The 22210-nt window shown below is 42.4% G+C and overlaps 2 protein-coding genes across 6 annotated transcripts in view; one reads left to right on the top strand and one right to left on the bottom strand.

Moving 5' to 3' along the window:
* The window catches only part of LOC123111528 (histone-lysine N-methyltransferase TRX1), a 17188-nt gene extending 3063 nt beyond the window's left edge, over positions 1-14125 (top strand). The window contains exons 8-25 of one of the 5 annotated variants that reach the window (XM_044532334.1): positions 921-1017; positions 1132-1229; positions 1964-2122; positions 3002-3127; positions 3215-3262; positions 3347-3464; positions 3534-3599; positions 3689-3750; positions 3835-3891; positions 3967-4050; positions 4156-4303; positions 4658-4921; positions 5386-5447; positions 5636-5713; positions 6902-6997; positions 7660-7763; positions 7840-7980; positions 13717-14125. In XM_044532334.1, the coding sequence (XP_044388269.1) occupies positions 921-1017; positions 1132-1229; positions 1964-2122; positions 3002-3127; positions 3215-3262; positions 3347-3464; positions 3534-3599; positions 3689-3750; positions 3835-3891; positions 3967-4050; positions 4156-4303; positions 4658-4921; positions 5386-5447; positions 5636-5713; positions 6902-6997; positions 7660-7763; positions 7840-7978 (1806 nt within the window). In that variant the 3' untranslated portion in view covers positions 7979-7980; positions 13717-14125. Of the gene's footprint in view, positions 1-920; positions 1018-1131; positions 1230-1963; positions 2123-3001; positions 3128-3214; positions 3263-3346; positions 3465-3533; positions 3600-3688; positions 3751-3834; positions 3892-3966; positions 4051-4113; positions 4304-4657; positions 4922-5385; positions 5448-5635; positions 5714-6901; positions 6998-7659; positions 7764-7839; positions 7981-13716 lie in introns of all 5 variants that reach the window. The other 4 variants (XM_044532333.1, XM_044532336.1, XM_044532335.1 and 1 more) reach the window with 4 other exon arrangements.
* A 1673-nt stretch (positions 14126-15798) lies between these two features.
* Positions 15799-18229, bottom strand: LOC123111527 (PRA1 family protein H). The gene is made up of 4 exons (XM_044532331.1): positions 17738-18229; positions 17501-17640; positions 16426-16497; positions 15799-16347 (listed from the first exon to the last, which is right to left on the bottom strand). The coding sequence occupies exons 1-4, from the start codon at positions 18160-18162 to the stop codon at positions 16253-16255; spliced, it is 732 nt and encodes a 243-aa protein (XP_044388266.1). The 5' UTR covers positions 18163-18229; the 3' UTR covers positions 15799-16252.
* Between the last annotated feature and the right edge of the window lie 3981 nt (positions 18230-22210).

Below are 22210 nucleotides of genomic sequence, written 5' to 3'. Positions count from 1 at the left end.
TAACCAGCTAAGTTTAAAAATGCAAAAATGCTCCGGAAGCATGTCCATCCTACCCAGCCAGACTTGGCACTTATCACTGTTTTTGAGTCGAGCGACTATTAGACTAATTGACGAGTCACAACTGGCAGGTCGGTTCAAGATGTCGACTCGGCTAGTTGGATGAGTCGAGCAACTCGGTCGACTAGTCGTGGTTTTTGAGTCGAACGACTCATTTTTTTATCACAGACTATTAATAAGTATATACATATACTATGGTAATTTTATTGATGTCCAGGTATACATATACTATGGTAATTTTATTGTACCTATTGCCTAACTCATGTCGACTCATCGACCATGAGTCTTGACTAGTCACGACTAGTCAAGAGTCGCTACCCCAGAACGACTCGTCGACTCAAAAACCTTGCTGGATAGTGGAATTATATCTGTTCCAGTGATATGGACATATGTTATATGTTCAAGGATGATGCAGTTCAGATTGCACTAGCACCAATAATCCAAAACACCGATCTGTTTTAGTTTGTTCTTCCTACCCATAACCCTTCAAAAGAGATAATTGATTTCCATTTACTCCCTCCATCCCAATTTATGCTGTGTCTTCATATTTTGTCATTTAACTTTATGTGCCATAAAAATTATACCATTGAAACTCCATTTTGATTGTGTTTAATGTAGGCATAGAAGGTTTCCATCAGAGAAATCATTCTGAACATTACTTAAGATGACAATCTATTGCCTTCGAGCATATATGGAGCTCTTATTTGTCACATACATCTTCTGTTTATGCTGTTGTATATCTTCTGCTGACCCGTTTTCTTGGTGCTGACTGAGCTCTGCATGTTTATGTTTATATGCGTCTGCATTTCCTCCTTTGTTCGTTCTTCTTAGTGTATAACAAACCTGATTGTGTGAGTTTCTTTCCAGGCAGGATAGTATCTGATTCAGATCATTTCCATAACAAAATGCACATATGGCCTGAAGGGTATACTGCTTTCAGGAAGTTTGCATCAGTAAAAGGTATTTGTTCAGTTCCAGACTGTCATCAAGCTTGCATGAAATTTGGTGTTCCATTTTGGAACAGTTTACTCTCATGAGAGTATGTTTCATGAGTACATTGTAATACTTTCACAGATCCACACCTAGTAACATCTTACAAAATGGAAGTACTGAGGAATTCAGATATAAAAGCACGACCGTTGTTTAGGGTGATCTCTGAAGATGGATTGCAGGTAAGCAGATTGAAATTTTTGTACTAGTACCGATCCCGTTAATGTTGATACTCCATTTTGCTGAATCTTTAGTGTTAAGCATAAGCGTAATTGCGTAAAGCATATCATGATGTTGTGTTGCATTGCCATGTATGGAAGGGATATCCTAAGGACCAGTGCAGATGATAGTTTCTTAGCAATATCATTGTGTTGTCACAATGAATATTGCTGTCTGTATCACTTGCTAAAGTTTAGTTTACTATTATGAAGAAATTCACATATATAAGCTAGTGTCCTTGTCTCATTGTGCATGTTGCATGATGCTGTGATGGAATGTTTGCTTTACTATACTTGTAGATGATGCTCTAATAATACATCTATCAAGCTCGCTTAGGTGGCATTGTGATTAAATGTACCTTGAACTGCAGTAAATAGCTGCCTTCATATATTCCTGGCTGTGTTGCATCACCTTCTCATTAGATTGTTTCGGTATTTCCTACTTCCGCTGGCTAAGTTTCTGCAGCAGATTATAAAATAAGTTCAGTGCAACACAGCGCAGTAACCACAAACTGAGTCTCTTCTCAAATCAGCCAATTTATTTACTGCTCTGAATGATCACTGCAAAGTTCATTAAAAAGGGCGTATTTTAGGATTATCAGCGAAACCCTCTTGATATGCCTTGGATAGCAGCATTTTGACAAATTCAGCAGTTCGAAATCTGTACATTTACTAACATGATGCCTTTTGTTGACCAGATTGATGGCTCTACGCCTAATGCATGCTGGAAGGAGATATACTGCAGGATAAAAGAAAAACAGTGCAATGCTGCCTCGGAACTGGAAGGAAATGTTTGTCAGAGATCTGGTTCTGACATGTTTGGCTTTTCAAACCCACAAATTAGGCAGCTTATTCAGGTTTTTAAACAAATAGCTTTCATGGTTTTCACGCTTCATTTTATCAGTATTACTTTTGTTAGGCAGTGCATTGATGCTAGACAATTAATTCATCTTTAAGAAAGGTCTTTTGTTTCTTTTATATAAATGCACATTTGTTTTGATAATCATTTCTGTAAGTCTAAGTTTTGTCTATGGCCTTTTGTTATTTGTATTTCAGCTCAGTATTATTGGTTATTTGATTTATACCCACCCATGAAGTGGTACTGGACTTTTGTGGATTGAAAGTTTTGTTGTCTGTGTGAATATGTGATTGGCTGATGCCATACACTTCAGCTGTCAACCTAGTATTTCAAGTTAGTCAACACTCTTTTTTACTTAGTTTGGCGATGCTTCCCATTGCTTCAGATAGCATAGCCCTTTTGTTGGATGAGGAGACATTACCATTTATTGCAAATTCATACTTTGTTCATTCATACTAGTATTACATTATGATCAGGAAAGAGTCAATGCGTTCTTTAATGCCTGAATTCTTCCTCATGGCCAGAAAGGAGAATATATTTTTTGTTTATCTTGTTCACCCTGAGGTTGGGATTGAATAAATCATTTATGTTGGTGAATCTAATTTTATAATTTGATACTACCGTGCTCGCCTTACCAGCATTTCGTATTATTTTCCACAAAAAAAGAGTTGTCTTTGGTGAAAACATTGATGCACATATTGTAGATGCGTGTTTACAAGTTTCATTGAAAAATGGAAATCATTGTTGCCATGTAGTGATGTCCTTCTCTGTCAGGGCTTTTGCCTTCTTCTTTGTATTGACCTCATATTGGTATGCTTTAGATAATGCATACATTCTTTATCTTTGTTAACTTCAAAGTTACTTGTGTATTTGTTAGGAGTTGCCAAATGCAAGGTCGTGTTTGAAGTATTTTGAAAATGGTGGGGATACCCTCCGTGGTTACAGAGCTGTTCATGTTAATTGGAAAGATCTAGACTTTTGCAGTGTTTGTGATATGGATGAGGTAAATGATCCTAATCCTGTTCTCATGCTTATTCAAAATGCAAGTAATCAAACTGAAAAGTTACTTAAATTCTCTTTTGCCTTCCAGGAGTATGAAGACAATTTGTTCTTGCAATGTGACAAGTGCCGTATGATGGTATGCACTTACAGGATCATTCAACTCCATGAATATTGTCAAATATAAGTATTAACAAATCCTGACAGCCTTAACGTGATTCAGGTTCATGCTCGGTGCTATGGCGAACTAGAACCATTGAATGGAGTACTTTGGTTGTGCAACCTGTGCCGACCTGGGGCACCTCGCGTGTCCCCACGATGCTGCCTATGTCCTGTCACAGGTATACAATTGTGCTGGACTTATTGCAAAGCGAGGCTATGTACTTATAAGATGCAATCTCTGTTTGTAGGGGGTGCAATGAAACCTACAACAGATGGCCGTTGGGCTCATCTAGCATGTGCAATATGGATTCCTGGTATAATAACTTAACCACTTTATATTTTTTTCTTAGTGGTATCATATCATGACATACTTTAGTTTTCTTAAATCTTAAATTGGTTGCAGAAACTTGCTTAAAAGATGTAAAGAGAATGGAACCCATTGATGGATTGAGCAAAATCAACAAGGTTTTCACCCCTTCCTCTCTTGACTTTGGTGACAGTTTTTGGAGCATTTTTGTAGAAACATTTTCAGTTTAAAGTTATCTCCAGGACCGCTGGAAACTTCTATGCAGCATCTGTACAGTTGCTTATGGAGCTTGCATACAGGTACTTCAGGAACTGTTTAAGCTTATGTTGTGACACCTATAATATATTATGACCCTTCTCCATGCATCAATGTAGTGCTCACATCCTACTTGTCGAGTTGCATATCACCCGCTCTGTGCACGTGCTGCTGATCTATGTGTTGAGGTAAATTACTTCTATGTAAGTGACCCTACTTTCTTGGGGACTAATTTTATACCTTAATTAGTATTATGTTAATTTTAGCTTGAAGATGATGATAAAATCCATCTCATGTTACTTGAGGAGGATGAGGACCCATGTATTCGTCTACTCTCGTATTGCAAGAAGCACAGACAACCATCTACTGAACGTCCATCTCTTGAAAGTAATCTTGGTAACCCTGCTCAGTTAGTTCAGACAGACGCGGCTTCATCATCTGGTTGTGCAAGGACTGGTAATAGCAATGTTTATTTGACTAGCATCTTTCCAAAAGTTCTGCACATATTCATTTTGGTTTGTGTATTAAGATGGTCACTTTTAACCATCCTCACAAAAGAAACACCTTAAACAATATGCCCTGTTGAATTTTGCTCTCCTGTTCAGCTTTTTTTTATATAGATTTGTTGCTCAGATATTATTATTATTGTTTTGGTTTGAAAGTGAATCTTGAAGTCTTATGGGATGGAGCTACCTAGTTCTTGAAAGGCTAGATTTGTTTATTAGTAGACGATCTCCTATCCTTATGATTAACTATCCATTCTGTTCTGGCTCCTCGGTGACATCTCTGTTTACTCATTCCTTTGTTTAGAGCCCTATAATTTTCACCGGAGAAGAGGCCAACAACAACCTCAAGTTACAGCTACTGCTTCTGTAAAGCGTTTGTATGTGGAGAACATGCCTTATATTGTTAGTGGCTACTGCCAAAATAAAGTAGGCTGTGATACTAGCTGTGAACCAATTCAATCAGTTGCCTTGTTGGATGCTGCATCACAAGAAGTTTCTGTCAATGTGTCTTCTATGGCTGAAAAATATAAAAGCATGAAGGCCACATTCAGGAAGAGACTAGCTTTTGGTGAGTTTCACTAATCTTTGAACCAATGGCATCTCCATAGCATGATTTCTGAAGATGATTAGTTTCTTTTTTATTATCTTGTTGAAGAAAAAAAAAGTATGTTTTGAAAATTTAAGACAGTATTGTTTTGTGGTCTTATTTATTTGCAAATCATTTTTTTTGGCTTTAACTTGAATACACATACTGTATCATGTAAGTATTTATCAACTGCTGCTTCATCCATTATGCTGTTCTGTTAACTCTTTTGTGGATGCTAGATGAATCATTTTCTGCAATAATAGTCAAATCTATAGGAAGTGTATACGATCTTGGTATAAATCTGTCCGGTGAAAACATGTGCATATATTAGCATGAGCTCTATAATGAGACATGCCAGTGGGTGGATTATAACTGAAACTTAGTATTAGTTTGGGATTCTGATTTATGCTTTGAATTGTGTTTTATGTTATGATTTTTCTTGGCAGGAAAATCAAGAATTCATGGGTTTGGTGTTTTTGCAAAGGTTGCACACAAGGCAGGAGACATGGTATGTTTCTGTAACTTCCCCTTATAGATTGTGGTCGCTTCTGGAAAGGAGATGGGTTTCTTTTAGGGAAGATTTTGTAACTGCCTGATAGCACTGCAAACAGTAAAATATGTCGATTATTTGAAGATGACTGTGATGCTATTTGTGCTAATGTTCTGAAATTCTCTATTTTGTATCTACTTGTTCAGATGATCGAATACATAGGGGAGCTTGTTAGGCCACCGATATCAGACCTTAGAGAGCGGCGTATATACAACTCTTTGGTGGTAAGTTCTGTTTGGAATTTACATCTTTTGGGTGTTCAGAATTGTTGATACGTCAATATGCACAACAAAATTTTGCAGCTTTTAATATGGTTGCTTGTACGATGATCTTATGTTGAATGAGTGTCAGCTATTATTACATGAGCATGGGTGTGGAGACCTTCCCACACATCCTCTGACCCTCTGTGCTCTGACCATTATCCATGACGCCACTAGCATCCACGTCATGCCCCTTTCCCTCTTGCTGCCTCCCGCTCTGCCTCCTTCATCTAGCGATGGTTTTGTTGCTGGCCAGCGGCAGTGGAGACAAGAATGAACACAGAACCCATTCCTACCTTTAGGTTGTTGAATAGTAACTTTCAACCCCACAAAAGTAAGCATTTAAGTGGAGCACTTCCAGTTTTCAACTGGTACCAACTGTCCATTCTAATATATTCATGACATCTGGAATTAACAGACCTTCAATTGATAAAACCAACTGTCAATTTTAACAAATATATGAAGTTCACCCCCTCCAAACGCACAACTGATACTCCCTCCGTCCCTATTTACATGTTGCCCTCGTTGTTTGTGATAAAGTTCCGACCATTAATTTCACCGATAATATATTAATTATATGTTATAAAAATGTACAAACTGCATTTTAATACGTACAAATTAAATGGTGCATGTTTTGTGACAACCCACATGTTTTTGGTCAAAGTTGAACCTCGAATAACGTGTGCGCCATGTAAATAGCGACAGAGGGAGTAGCTTTTAAATCGAAGTATTGGTGAAAAGAATTTGAGGGACGCAAATGTCAGGAGAGAACCATGTACCCGATTTGGTTAAACAAAGAAAATGAAAGGGATTGAATGAAGGGCCATTAGAGGACTAAAAATTCCGACAGTACTGTACATAAGTTAGAAGATTATAGACCATACATATATTTTCTCACTGCCAGTCATAAATGGACATCTCTTGTATCTAATAGCTTCTGCTCGCATGCTTGTCACTATAACACTAATCAATGCATGTAGAATTAACTTTCTTTATATTTGGTACACATGGTCCAGCTTGGTACCCACTGCCTCAAAACGTTAGCTCAGTATACATGCCTCCATGATACTGGTAGAAAACGCCTGTTATCTAACTATGCTCTACTTGGATATTAATTACAATCTGTTAACTACTCAAAGTAACTCCATGCAGGGTGCTGGGACATACATGTTCAGGATAGATGATGAGCGTGTTATTGACGCTACACGAGCAGGAAGCATAGCCCATTTGATCAATCACTCATGCGAGGTAAGAAAAATCTTGGTCTACTATGCATGTGCTTTCCACTTTGTTAGCAGCTCAGATCCCTTCATATCTTTTATGTGCTGAGGAGTATGGATTATATTCTCATTAATTGTTGTATAACCTTGGCATGTTATTTCTTCGAATTCTGGGCCACTACCTACTGTACATATGAGTAGTTGGACAACGGGGTATATTTTGAGGAAATTCATGTTGAACATTACCTGTGCCTATTCTGGCCATATTTTTTTAGCAAAATAAGAAATCAGCATGAAAAAGGAATATAGTACAATTGGCACGAGGATATCTCTTTTGAAGCAAATAATTTTTCACAACTTGTTATGAAAAATTTATACTTATTTGAAGATAAGGGAATAATCAGCTTTACCAATATACTTTGTATGTTGGCCTTGTGTTGTGTCAGCTTATTAAAGATCAAATTGTTTGTTCTAACAATTCAGAGGCACTACTATTAATGATGACATACTGATGTATTGTGTTACTGCATAGTGTATACATGAGTGATCAGGTTGATGGGAATGGTTTCGTCATATAGCTGTCTGCCGGCATACTCTAGTCTAATCTTTACCATTTTTAGTTTTTGATCTTATATTTGCTTTTATGGTATTTTGGTAGGCAATTTTCATGACATCTCTTCATCATTGCAGCCTAATTGTTATTCGCGTGTGATAAGTGTTCTCGGGGATGAGCATATCATCATTTTTGCAAAGCGGGATATAGACCCATGGGAAGAGTTGACCTATGATTATAGGTCAGATCTGAATATCATATTGCTTTTGGTCTGTCTCACGTTGTAGTTTTACCAATAATTTATATGCTTTATTCAGGTTTGTTTCGAATGAACAACGGCTTCCTTGTTATTGTGGATTTCCAAAATGCCGGGGAGTGGTTAATGATGTTGAAGCAGAGGTCCAATCAACCAAAATAAGAGTCACCAGAAGTGAATTATTTCAGCAAAAAGACTAATGGTCAGTCCTTCCTATGCAAGTGTTAGTGGGAAGTCGAACTACCGACAATATTTATCATTTTATCTATTTCTCCAATTCAATAATAAATGGCGGCACATTGCTTATGGTGTCTGATGCCCTATCGACGTTTCTTTGGGTGCAAGCTCTAATAGATACACATGATGTGGAGGAAGTCCTCCAAAAATTATGGAATTTACATGTTATGTGTATGACAATTACAACTCGTCAACATTAATTAAAGCCTGTATTGCAATGTTAAAGGGGGTTAGCAATTACTCCGTATTTGTCATAGGTTTCATGATCGATGCACAGGAGTTGCGTCCCCCACCACCAGGGTTGTATGAACAAGGATTGATGTTAATTATTTCTGAACATGGTTTAGTTTAGCGTATGAATATATAATGTTGAATGGTTTTTATTAGTGAGTTGGTTAAAATTTTCATAACACACTCTTGGCCTGTGTTGGTTCTCTAGATTGAATCAGTTAGGATTGGCTAAAAGCATCCATAAAGTTAGTGCATCTCAGCGCTAATACTCGTATATCCCCTCTGGTTACTGCCGCAAAGACTTGATCGAGCAGAAAATAATGGATGTCCCTGGACATGTACCATGTCTCAATAATTGTGAAGACTGGTGCAAAATCGAGCAGTTTGCTGCTTGACATCTGGATTGGTATATCATTGTATAAGCATGAGTCGGTCGCTTTGACTTAGCGTGGGTTAGACCTATAGAATAGTGAATCGTTATCAGGAATGAGGTGGTTCAGCTTGCTGTTAGGAGCTGGCTATACTGGTCATGGAAAGTTTGATCAGCTTCAGTGCATATCCAAGGGGACTCCCCATAGCCACCCCAATTGTTCGGACAGACAGTCCGGACACAACAACAACAAAGCTTTTAGTCTCAAACAAATTTGGGTAGGCTAGAGTTGAAACCCATAAGATCTTGTAACCTAGTCATGGTTCTGTCGTGGATAGCTAACTTCCACACCCCCTATCCATGGCTAGTTCTTTGATGATATTCCAATCTTTTAGGTCTCTGTATGTCGAATCGCTGTCCTATGTAACCTGGCTCTTAGGTTTTGTGGCACTCTTGGCACAGAGAACCCCAAAAGCTTGGTGCCACGTCATCGATTTGCTTTGGTTCGATGGATCACATCTGCATCAATATCAACATCTTTCTGCAACATGTACCCCAAACATCAAAAGGTGTCCTTCTGAGGTACCGCCTGCTCATCAAGGCTAACCTCCTCATGCCTAATAATAGTAAAGAAACCACACCTCTTGTACTTGGTTTTAATTCTACTAAGCCTAAAACCTTTCGATTTCGGAGTCTCTCCACAACTAACTTTCTATTAACCCCTGTCCGACTAGCACCACATAATCTGCAAAGAGCATATGCCATGGGATATGTATATTCCTTGCGACCTCATCAATCACCAAAGCAAAAAGATAAGGGCAATTCCAATGCGGATCACCAAATAACCCCTAAATGTTTGGACCAGACATCCCATACATTTTTTGCCATCTAACATTGATCACCAAATTTGTCCGGACATCCGAAATCCCACAAATCGGAACCAAACGTAGGGGAGGCATCCGGAGATCTGCCACGTAGGCCTTCGACAACGCAAACCCACGTCAACAACCCTCGTCCCGCTCCGCCTAGAATCCTCACTCCGTTTTTCGCACCGCATTCATGCCTGTCAAAGAGGACGTGATAGGATGAGATGATGAGATGTTTCGCTACATGCATTTATGCATGTTGACCCGCCAGCCGTCTATCTGGCATTCACATCGGCACGTTGTTTGAGAAGCCTACTTGGTTTGCTGCCTGTGTTGAAGCAGAGCCGGTTCGTTTGCCCCGGTATTTAAGCTGGTCGACCGCAGACGCAAACCTTACACCCCCGCCTCTCCTCCCTCCAAATCCGTGGAGCTTCGGTAGCCGTGATGGGAAAGTCAGACCGGCTCGAAGTGGTTCTCCGCGACCACCACTGGCCCTGGCGGGAGCTCCTGGTGCCGACGATCACGTTCTCTGGGCCCATCAGCATCGACCGCTTCGTCGTAGGTGAAGCTGGAGCCCATCTCCTCAAACGTCGTGGAGTAGCAATAACCGCCCCTCCTTGCTGAGGCCGCCGCGACGGACGAGGAGTTGCAATATGACCGTGGTCCGGTGCCGCCTTTCCTGCCGCTCCCGCTCAACAACGCTATCCAAATCAAAAGCCGCATGAAGGAGTCGTAGTCCCCTGCGCAGCAAGGAGGTGGCACCGCCGTCTCTGGTTGTCGACAGTCTGAGAGCCAGTGGCGCTTGGCTGTCGCCGTGAAGGAGCTACCTTCCCCGCCTTGGCGATAGTCTGGGAGCCCACCCGGTCGTCGTGAAGGAGCCGCCCTATCCGGCAATTTCCAAAGCGTGCGGCCGCCTCGCCTAATACCTCTGGTGGCGATGATGACTCGTCCTGCACGGTAATGTTGGCCTCTCGGGTGGCCTCCGAGGCGGGGTGCCGGGAGCGTCGTTCTGCTGTCGGAGGTCGCGGCGCCTTGTGTCCGGGTGGAAAAGTGCCTGCGGAGGCTTGGGCCATTGATCGGTCCAGGACCACCATGGAGACCCCCACTCGCCGCTGCAAGATCAACGACCAGCTCCACAAAGAGGGGCTGGAGGAGTCTGAGCACTTGGCCCGGTTCAAAGGCAATGGCAGGGGGTGCTAGGCGGAGGCAGTGGAGCAGCTGCATCACGAGCGCGCTACGGTGGCCGATCAGGGCTGCCGTGACCATTGGCGGGCCTTCTGCCACTGGAAGGACGACGATGGTTATGACGACAAGGTGTCGACGGCCTTGGAGGCCATGCCTACCAGGTCACCATCCGGCACCTCACTTAGTTTAGTTTAGGCTTAGTTAATTTTTTTATCAATTTAGTTGGAACTTTGTTAAATTTCGTCCTTTTTGGTTGTAGTATATCAAAATTTAACAAATATCATCCTTTTTTGAAAGATCCGTTTGAAATGGGCGGACATTTGGTGACTACGATTGGATGGCCTCCGCCCCCATCGCTGTTTGTGGACACGTCCGGATGTGCCTATGGACATTTGATGATGTCCGTTTTGGTGATCCGCTTTGGAGTTGCCCTAAGAGCTCAAAGCTCACCCTTGGTGCATTCCTATTTTAAAATTGAGAAGTCATTGGTGTCATCATCACTTGTCTGAACACTTGTCACAACATTATCGCACATGTCTTGATGAGGGTAATGTACTTTGTTGGAACTTTGTGTTTCTCCAAAGCCCACCATATGACATTCTGTGGTCTCTTATCGTAGGCCTTCTCCAAGTCAATGAACACCATATGCAGGTCTTTTTTTGTGCCCTGTTTCTCTCTATAAGTTGTCGTACCAAGAAAATAACTTCCATGGTCGACCTCCCAGGCATGAAACCAAACTGATTTTTGATCACGCTTGTCATTCTTCTTACGCGGTGCTCAATGACTCCCATACTTCATTTTATGGCTGATCAACTTAATCCACGGTAATTAGTACAACTTTGAATACCCCCCTTTCTTGAAGTTGGTACATTCTTTGGGCATCTTGTTCCTAAAAATGAGGTTGAACAACTTAGTTAGCCACACTCCAAGGCATCTCCAAACTTCAATTGGGATACAATCAGGGCTCATCACCTTGCCTGCTTTCTTCCTTTTTAAAGTCTCCTTGATCTCAGACAGATTGGTTGCACAAAATGTTTGTTGGTATCATCAAAGGAGTCGTCCAGCTCAATGGCTGAGCTCTCATTCTCTCCATTGAACATTTTGTTGAAGTACTCTCGCCATCTATTCTTGATTGCTTGTCCTTAACCAGAAGTTGATTTGTTCCATCCTTGATGCATTTGACTTGGTTGTTCCACCACTAGGTAACCTTCGCTTCGCTTCTACTCCCCCTCTTCACCTCAAACTCCTCTGAAGCCCACCTTTCGAACTCAAGTTGCCATCTTCATCCACCTATTGTTTGTATGACCTCCTTCCTCCCAAGAGCCCTCCTTAATAACCCCCTCCTTGAAAGCCCGAGTTGCCTTCCCTTGAGATTCCACCACTTCGTTCTAGTGACTTTGGCACACTCATTCCGCCGGACAGATATCCGAAAGCGGAAGTCAGCCAGCACAAGCTTATGTCGTGGGACAACACTTTCTTTAGGTATCACCTTACAATCTAGGCAAAAACACGTCCGTCTTCTCTTCTCGAGAGGATGAAATCAATCTGGCTAGAGCGTTGACCACCACTACAAGTCACTAGATGGGATTCTTTCTTTCTAAAGAGGGTGTTAGCTATGATCATGTCGTAGGCTAAAGCGAAGCTTAAGACATCCTATCCTTCTTGATTCCTGCTGCCATAACCAAAGCCCCATGCACCCCTTTGAAACCTGTGTTTGATGTACCCATGTGGCCATTGAGGTCTCCTCCTATGAAAACCTGTGTTTGATGTACCCATGTGGCCATTGAGGTCTCCTCCTATGAAGGGCTTCTGGCCAATAGGTACACTCCTAACCATGTCCTCCAAGCCTACCTAGAACTCCCTCTTGGTGCTCACATCATGGCCTACTTGAGGGGCATACACGCTGATGACATCGAGAATTAAGTCCCCAACGACCAGCTTGACCAGGATAATTTGGTCCTCTTGCCGCTTAACCACCAGCTTGACGGTAGTACACTCCACTTCCTTCGCCTTCCATCCCTTCCATTTGGTTTGTTGGATGCATAGGATATCAGCATCTTCCTCACCGTTGTATCAACTAACTCCCGTAACTTACCCGCCAGGGACCCTACGTTTGAGCTACCTAAGTGGATCCTACTTGGCTCGGCTAGCTTCCTTACCCTTTGCATTTGTCAAGTCAAATGCGTAGACCCTTGCTCATATTTCATTACACCTGGGCATCGATGTAGCATGCCACTAAGGATGCGATGACCTTATCCTTGCCCACTTATCACCGTATCCATATAACATACGACTAACCAAGGGGGTGAGCCTGACCCTTGCCCATTTAAACACCACACCCGGGTTCAGATATGGCGCGCCCCTAAGAGGGTTATGCCCCAACGGGCAGTCCAAACAAAAAATACCTGTCCTATGGTCCTCCCCTAACCGGCCCCATTGTCCGTACAGTTCGGACCGTCCTAAACCCAGCTCAAATGTCGGTCGGATATGGGCTGTCTGGACATGTCCGCCATGCCAGACCTGACTAGCCGGCCCCACCCCAAACCGACCAATTGATATCTTTAAATTTGAACTATGTACTCTTGATAATATTTATTATGTTTGAATTATGTATTTTTAAATTTGAACTGTTTATTTGTATGTTCAATCTAAACCTTTCTAGTATTCAACAAGTTTGTTTGAAAAAAAATGAGAAGGGCAAAAAAATGGGGCCAACAAATGGGGAGGGGTGAAATGGACCCCGCTGTTGTAGGGGCGGAAAATGGAGGAGCCCGATCCCTGCTGTCCGCGGACATATGGGGCTAAAATTTGCTACTTGCCCTTGGAGATGCTCAGCCGGATATTATCTGAAGCATTGGTATTCCACTGGAGTCAATGCTATGTGTAGCTCTACCAATCGAGGCATCTAGCAAATACTGCCTCAGTCCCATAATGTAAGACGTTTTAGTGTCAAAAAAGTCTTACATTATGGGACAGAGGGAGTATATTTTAACAAAATTGTTATTTTGATTACGTGATTGCAGCCATTCTGACACTTCAATTTTCGCAGAGTGAGTATCTGGAAATGCCCAAGGCTTGGATTTACTGAATTGAGGAACTGCGGTGCTGCCTGCGAAAAGCGGTGCTGCCAGTGCTTGCTGTAATATTCTCAAATTGACCGGCTTTATGATTCTAGGAATGCTAACGATTCATTCTCACATTGTTTTAGATGGAATGCCAGTGTAGTGTATAGATACTCAGAAGTAGGTTGGGCAATCCAACATGCATGATTGCCAACCATAACTGAAATTGATGATCATGTAGGGCATAAAAAGTATTCAGAGTTTACATGTAATTCGGCCATTCACTGTTTCCAGTGTGCCCTGCCATAGGCACAGCCCATTTGATGTGTAAGAAGTCATGATGTTAAGTGGTGACTGAAAGACTTGCTAATGCTAATTGTTATCAGTTGTAAACTATGTGCCTGCCTTCGTGTTTATTTTCTTTTGCTAACGTGCCTGTCGTAACGAACATGCTGTTACTGATTTGTTGGCTGCTGCTTGGTTTCGGTGTTTGAACTCGCTTTTCAAGGTCTTGTGTAACGTTTGCCTAAAAAAGCGCACCCCTAGGTGGAGGTAATACCAAATGATGGGCTGATGGCACATACATCATGAATTAACACAAATCAAACGATGGTAACATGCATCACGACTAGCACACATGAATTAATAATTCAATATAGACGGCGCTTAAGAAAAAATGATGTGGCGGCTAATTAATGAGAGACAAATTGAGTAACATAGCTAGCTACTCATCATAGGAGTAACATAACACATATAAGACAAGATGGGTTTACAACCTACTCATTTCGTTTCAAATTACTCGTCACAGAAATGGATGTACCTAGAACTAAAATACATCTAGATACATCCATACCTGCGACTATATCTGGTCATGGGCCGGGTTGGGCCGGGCTTGGGCCGGGCCTGAAAAAGCCCACGCAGAAAACTGAGGCCCATGCCCTCCCAAGCCCTACCATCGGGCCTATTTTTCAAGCCCAAGCCCGGCCCATCTGGTAAAAAGCCCTGAAAAGCCCCTAGGGCTTAGGGCCGTGGGCCGGGCCTCTTCCTTAAAAAGCCAATATGCCAAGCCCAAGCCCGTCCAGGCCCTGCTGGTGGGCTCAAAACTCAGGCCCAAGCCCGGCCCACGGGCAAGCCCATCGGGCCTAGGCCCTGGATTTTAGGGCCGGGCCTGAGATGGCCAGGACTACCTGCACAAGTAATTCGGAACGGAGGGAGTAATAAATAAAATAGTGTTGAATGACACCATATATATGTTACTCCCCACTATAGAGGTAGTCTTGAACTATGGAAACAAGTATCACGGCAACAAAAGAGCATCAACATGCAAGTTCAGTTATGATATTATCATCCGAGCTATTGAGATGTACTCCATTCATCCAAAAATGTAAGACCATTTTTACATTTTGGAACCGAGGGAGTAATTATTCAGAAAGGAAGAGGTGCCTCATTACTTCAACATTAAACACACTATTTAATTGCTTGTGACTTGGCATTTATGGTCGTATGTTTCTCGATTTATTTCAGACTTTCGACGATGTGCTTTCAGTTGGATACGTTCTATGGACTATGAAGATGTTTGTGGCAACTTCATCAGTCTCAAGATTATATGCCAGCTCAAGTCTCTCGGAGGTGCTCACGAGGTAGGGCATGCATTCATAGGGATGAATATATATGTGTATGTATAAGCGTTTGTGTCTACTGTGTTAATTTTTTTTTTGTTCGTGCGTTGGAATGAGCCATATATATTTCAAGAGTTAAACAATAATCGAGTCAAACATGTACCTTACACCCATCATATTGGAGTATAGGTAGAAGAAGGCAAGAAACATTTTAATTTAATTGAGGTTTTGGTAAAATTTGATTTGATTTCAATGCAAGACATAATATTGGCAAGATTTAAGCTTTAATTAAGTTAATGCAGGACATGTGGTTTCTAGTAGGATAAGAAAAGAAAAATATCGATTCGGTTTAAGATTATTTCGAAGACAAGGGAGCATTATCTCTAAGACAAGGGAACGTGGAGGAGAAAAAACCAAAGCAGAGGGATGTAGAGAGGAAACCCGGAGGCAAGGAAGCGAACGGCCCTCATTGGCTTCCTAAAAAAAGAAAAGGAAAAAAAATACCTACACAAACCTCCATGCAACATCAAGGACATAGGACTTAGATGTGCAATACTTATGGCACATCTAGATGTGCTTTAACAAAACTGTATTAAGAACTCCGAAATTCCTCCCAAAAATTCTTTAATCAGCGTCGGTGCCAAAACTGGATTTTACAGTCCTAGGATTGTAAGCACACATTGTTCCCACATTCCGCTGTGCTTACAGTTTCACTCTTGCAATCGTCTTCCCCGTCTCCGAACTCATGCAGCCAATATCTTTTGACATAACCCTGTGGAAGGATTGAATGGCGTATATAGTCGGAGCACATGATCTTAGGTGTAGAATTGCTTTCAGGGCAGTGCCTCCACCGTACTGCGACATGGCAATGTACCTGCCATCTGCAGCCGACCTCCAATGGCGACTAGCTTCGTCTTGGCTGTGCCCTCCTATTCTTATTTGCTGGAACAGATAGGCTTGAGGGAGTCAACTTCCGAAGAGAAGCATGTAGCATCATGACTGCAAAACATAGCACACCGAGTTACAAGAATAATCAGAAGAACGAAAAGGAAGGAGAGAGGTGAAAGGGTTATTCACCTGCATAACTCAACCCAATGGCATACACAAGAGCAAACTGCAGGTTGCATACATATAGTAGTATAGCAGTGGCTGTTCAGGAGCAAAACCGACGGATAGTTAGAGACGAGAGCATCAGACTACAGGTAATACCATTCAAAATAAAAGAAAGCTTAAACAGGATAGCACCAAACCACAGGTATGGTATTCAAAACGAAAAGAATGATCAACATGACCCATGTGTCTTAAAATCATCTGTGCAGGTGGGATGAAGGTGTGAAAGAAAATTGGTAACCTGGCACTGTCCTAAGAATGTACTCCCTCTGTAAAGAAATATAAGAGTGTTGCATCACTACTTGAATGATCTAAACACTGTTATATTTCTTTACGGAGGGAGTAGGCCTTAAGGTTTGTGTTTTATGCATCAAAAACCAGGTTGCTGCACTAGCGCCATTGCATCTGAGATTTCAAGTTATGCAATGAGCAACGAGCAACTCCCATCCATGTATGTACTGGGCACATGGATTAAACTTCTACAGTTTGTACAAATATTTTCCAATTGATCAAGAAATGAATAATTGAAATAAATAAATGAGGAATTATTCTTAATGTGTACTGTGTGACAGTTCCTCATGATATATATAGCGAATAAGAAACATGCTGCATGGAATAATCAGTAAATTACATAATAAATATACATTATGTCAAAGTTGAACAACTTATGTGTTTTGTCATATTCAAGCATATCAATAATTTCTTGAAGAAAATAGAACTTTGTGGCATTTTTCTTGCTCGAAGCATTTACGAAGTTGCTGAAAAATTATCAAAGCAAACACGTCAGAATCATCATAAAGAAAAATAAGTCTTCCAACCTGTACGTTGCTCTGTTCAAGATATCCTTTCTATCCCACAAAAATATTAAGAAATGAATTCCCTATATATTCACTACCAATCTTATTTATTACTACTAGAAAACAAAGGACCCATGCCTCTACACTGTCGGTAATGCTGCTGCAAATGAAATCCACCTAGCTGTCGTTTCATCATTGCACTAGCAATGTTTGCGCAGAAACAGCATTTGAAACCCAACACTCACCAATCTGGGCACAGTGCAGAAGAGCCTGCCCAATTCCGGGCGCTCGTGTGGCGAGCTCCCACCGGTTCCGGCAGTACCGCACAGCCTCCCACACGGCGAGGCTGGCCAGCAACCCCAGCAGCGACATAGGCATCCGGTACCTGCACACATGCCGCCACAGACAGCAGCAGCAGCAGCTGCTTTAATAACGAAACAAAGGCAGGGATGAAGGAAAGAGGGCAGATGGCAGTGGCATACAGGCAGCAGGCGAAGACGAGGATGGATAGCGCGGCATAGTTGCGGGTGTAGCGGCGGACGTTCTCCTGGACGCGGAGTCGGGCCTGGGTGGGGGTCGGGGGCCAGGAGTAGGAGGCGGTGCCGGCGGGGCCGATGAAGGCGAGGGACCAGGAGGGGGTGGGCGCGGCGAGGTCGGCGGCGGTGAGGCACGCAAAGGGGTTGAGCGCGAGGAGAGAGGCTAGGGTGCGCGCGAAGGCGAGGACGTCGGCGGCGGCGCCGGGCCCCGAGGAGGTGGATGCGGGGCTGGCGCGTGTGGGGGCGGCTGCGGCGGGTGCGGGGGTGGAGGAGTCGAGGAGGTCGAGGTAGCCGGAGTCCCGGAGCCAGCGGTCGAGAGCGGGGTCCGGTACGCTCAGCGAGAGGGGGTTGGGCTTGAACGACGACGACATGGCGCCGCTGGGCCGTACGATTAGCAGGACAGGGGTGGTGCGTGTTTCTCTTTTCAACTTAAAGAAGATCAGGAGGGAGCACGCGTGCGCCGTGGGATGGGGAACGGAAATATTTTTGGCACAATCTTAGAGCCAACCCAGTTTGGTAGAAAAATAACGAGGCATTGGTTTGATTTTTTTTCTCTCACCCAATGCCCTAAATTGAGGCTATCATTACAATGGCCTCACCTGTGTCATATTTTTACCTCCCCACCTGAACACACAGCGTCATCTCTGGCCTCCCTTTCCCTCTTTCTCCTCTCCTTTCCTTCTTTCTTCCATGGAGCAGCGGCCTCCTCTGCACGCTACTCTGACACAGCGCGAGGCTACTGTTAGAGCTCCATTTGGTATCTGAGTCTAGTTGGATAGTGTGGTAGCATGTTTGAAGCATACAATTGGCCATGCCCTTATAGGTGTTTTATACATATCTATTCCCTTCGTCCTAAAATATAAAATTCTTTATACACTATAATAGTGTCAAAAAACGTCTTACATTTTGGGATATCATTTTCTTACATTTATGCTACTTTTATATCATTAATTGCATATTTTTGATATTTTCCTTATGTTTATACTAATTGTATATCATTATTGCATATTTTTGACATAATTTTATATTAATCGTGTTGGACTAACCTATTAATCCAATGTTTATTGATGTTTTTTTGCATGTTTTTGAACTTCTAGAAAAATAGCGTGTTGATGACAAAAAAAGTATATATAAGTATTTCTACAAGTTTCTCATCCGGAACGATCCAGTGAACCAGAAGCCAAACAAAGGGGCTCTATGGGCCCCACATGGCCCATGGTCGGACCGTGAGGTGAGGGCGTGTGGCCGAGCTGTCCACGACGCTGATCCTTAGTGTCGTAGTTCCTTCTCCACCCTGGATCCTTCCCCCATGCACGAAGTGGCGCTGACGCAGGAAACATATGATCAGATGTTAGTGACACCTTTCGAGCTGGCGCTGGCACTTCAAAGGCGGAGGAGAAGAAGTCATGGTCGAACCGGGCACTGACCTCAGCGTAGCGAGGCATCATGAAGCTTGTGCGGGATCAGGCGGACGCCATGAACAAGGTCGTGAAGGGCATGATGGATGTCTTCGCGACCGACATGTAGCTGAGTGTTCATTGTGCAATTTATTTTATGCATGACAGTATAGCCTGTAGCGCTCAAGGTATGTACCGACTCAAAATCCTGTATGCACCTAGAATCTAAAAAAACTTTGCTTAGCAATCTTTCATACTCTGTCCTTCACCAGGGTGCAATTCAGTAGGAAAGATGTTGGGCTGCAGGCTGGTGAATCACCACATTTAGAAAAAAAATATACTGTGCAATAGCCCCCGAGACTAAGGTCGGGCGCAAGTGGCCGACCTAAGGATGTAGCGACCCAACCCGAATCTGTCAAGTCTCTGTGTAGCTGTACCATCCCAAGGTCATGCTGGCACACACAATACATTGATGCAAAGATTCAAAATTCAATCACACCTGAATTTATTACACGATTCTCATATCGAGTCTTTATTACATGATAATAAATTCGGCCGAAGGCCAACTCATGAGAATAAACTAAATAAAATTGCGGAAGAGTAGACGAATAGCGAGTCCATCCGAATCCATAGGGCAATCGCCAAGCGTGGATCGTAGCCTCTCTCCTGGTCGGAAAACTCCTCTGCAACATAAGACGTTGCAGCCGTGTAGGTCAGCATTTTTGAATATGCCGACAAGTCATGAAGAGAGAACAACAATAAAATTACTAATACTACATGCAATTTGGTTGTGGGGCTCTAAGTTTCATTGTTTTGCGAAAAAGCCAGTTTTTCCCTACAATAAAGAACTTGTTTGCAATTACTACAAAATGTTGGTAGTTATTGAGATGGGTCCGCCAACCAATGTATCATTCTCAATTATTAAATAACCCCTCAATTAATTTATTAAGTTCGGTGTTGAGATATCTGAAATACTCCAAGTTTCCAGAGGCTCAAATTGTCCGTAACCGGGGACACGGCTAATCGATTAGGTCTTCACTCTATAGAGGTTTGTGCACTTTACCCGCACGAATCGTTCCCTCCTTTAAGTCTTCACACTGCCTGGTGTTTGAAGACAGGACGAACGAAACAGGGTCTTCAGAAGAGTTCCTCTGGGCCACTGCCGGTGCCCATCCAATCCTACCATTCTTCTACATCTCGTAGCACCGTCCGGCCAGAGTCACGCCTAGGGTCGACCAAGCCAGAGCCCATAATGGCTTGCGGTTGCACAGGTAAGCTTCCGGTCAATGGGGTATCCATCCGTCTCTTCGTGGCTGGTTGAAGCTTTCCGCAAGATGTCATGGCGCTTCTCCATGCATCCTGGCCATCCACTGGTTTCTCCAGGGTGCCCGTCAACCGTCCTCCACCAAGTAGTGAATTTTGAAATCCATCTTGAGCTTGAAGTCATGTGGTTGCCATCATCTTGACTCTCACATCTCCCTTATGAATCACTCAACCAACCCCGTCTACGAAAGCATAGCAATCAACTACAAGATCCCGGGCATTGGTAACAAGGGGAAAGGGTTCATCCTACCTCATGATACTACTCAAGAACATAACTTAAAAGTCTCCTACTGCATGCATGGTGGGGAGGAATAATTCTAATGCAACAAAATCATAGGTATTGTAAAACATGATCAAATGACTTGCCTGGTTGACGGTCTTTGAAAGCTAGTGACTCGTAATAGCAGGCCTCACACTCCGGGAATTCTACCGAGTCAAACAATAGCACAAATAAGTATAATACAATATAACATAACGGCAAGTTAAAGTAAAACACCCAAGCACTCAAACCAAAACCAAGGAAACTCGAAGAAAAGCAAATCAAGGTTTTCAACACTTCAAGTAACAATTAAGGAATAGTTTTATACTACTAATTTTTTTCTTAACATAACCTAAACATGGGTTTTTCTAACTAACAGAAAGGAAAACAACATACAAACTAGGTGCAAAAAAATCACATTAAAAGCTATTTTAGAACTCCTATTATGCCTAAAACAATTCTAGTAAAGAAATAATATAAAACTTTTTATTCTACTGTAAATAAAAGTTCATCTTCTGTAATTACAGAAACTAATCTAACATAAATTATAACATAGGAAAAATAACATTATTTAATAACTAGAACAGTAGGAAAACAGTAGCTAGTTAAATAAACTAGAAAAACTTAATTTCAACTAAAACTAATTTTTAATTAAAACTAAAAATACCCAAAAAAGTTCTGATAGGCATGGTCAAAACTAAGCAGTAGCAAAAAGAATCACTAAAATAAAATTATTCTAGCTCAATTTATGGCAGAAAAATTAATCATACTAAAATTAATACAAAACTATTTTTATTAATTTAAACATGGCTAAACATATTTTCTACAGAAACTACAAGAAATTTGTAAACTAATAAAAAAGAATCAACTAAAAACAATAAACAAGCTAAAAGATATAGCTAAAACAAAAACAGAACTAATCTGATAAAACCAAAAACTGAAAATAAAGCAAAAAGAAAAACTAGCGCTACTGGGCCTATCTAACGCTCAGGCATAATATAACTAAGATGTGCCCGCAGCTAAACAGAAAAAACAGAATGTTCCGATCTAATGAAATAAACCGTACAAAACCTGACAAAAAACGAACTAATAAAAGAAACCTACCGCTTCACTACGATCTAATCTAAGTCGTAGGATTGAGATCGGATGGCTCCGGGTGGCTCCGGCGACTTACAGTGAGCTCAACGACGATGGCGACTCGGGAGACGACGGTGCGGCGGCTCCGGTGGTCCTGGGCGGCGGCGGAGACGTTGGACGGGTGCGACGGCTCAAGGGCGTCGTCGGGGTGGTCTCGGTGGAGCTCGGGGACGTCGGAGGAGACCGGGGTGATGACGATGAAGCTCGGGTGCTCCACGGCTCCGACAAAGTGAGGTGATGATCGGGGCGGCGGTTTTGGTGGTTCCTAGGTGGAGAAAAGATGTCAGAGGGGTGCGTGGGGTT

The sequence above is a fragment of the Triticum aestivum genome, chromosome 5B (genome assembly GCF_018294505.1).
Source record: "Triticum aestivum cultivar Chinese Spring chromosome 5B, IWGSC CS RefSeq v2.1, whole genome shotgun sequence".
NCBI classification, from domain to species: domain Eukaryota; kingdom Viridiplantae; phylum Streptophyta; class Magnoliopsida; order Poales; family Poaceae; genus Triticum; species Triticum aestivum.
Note: the sequence above shows the minus strand (reverse complement) of the source record. Positions and strands in the feature narration are given on the sequence as shown.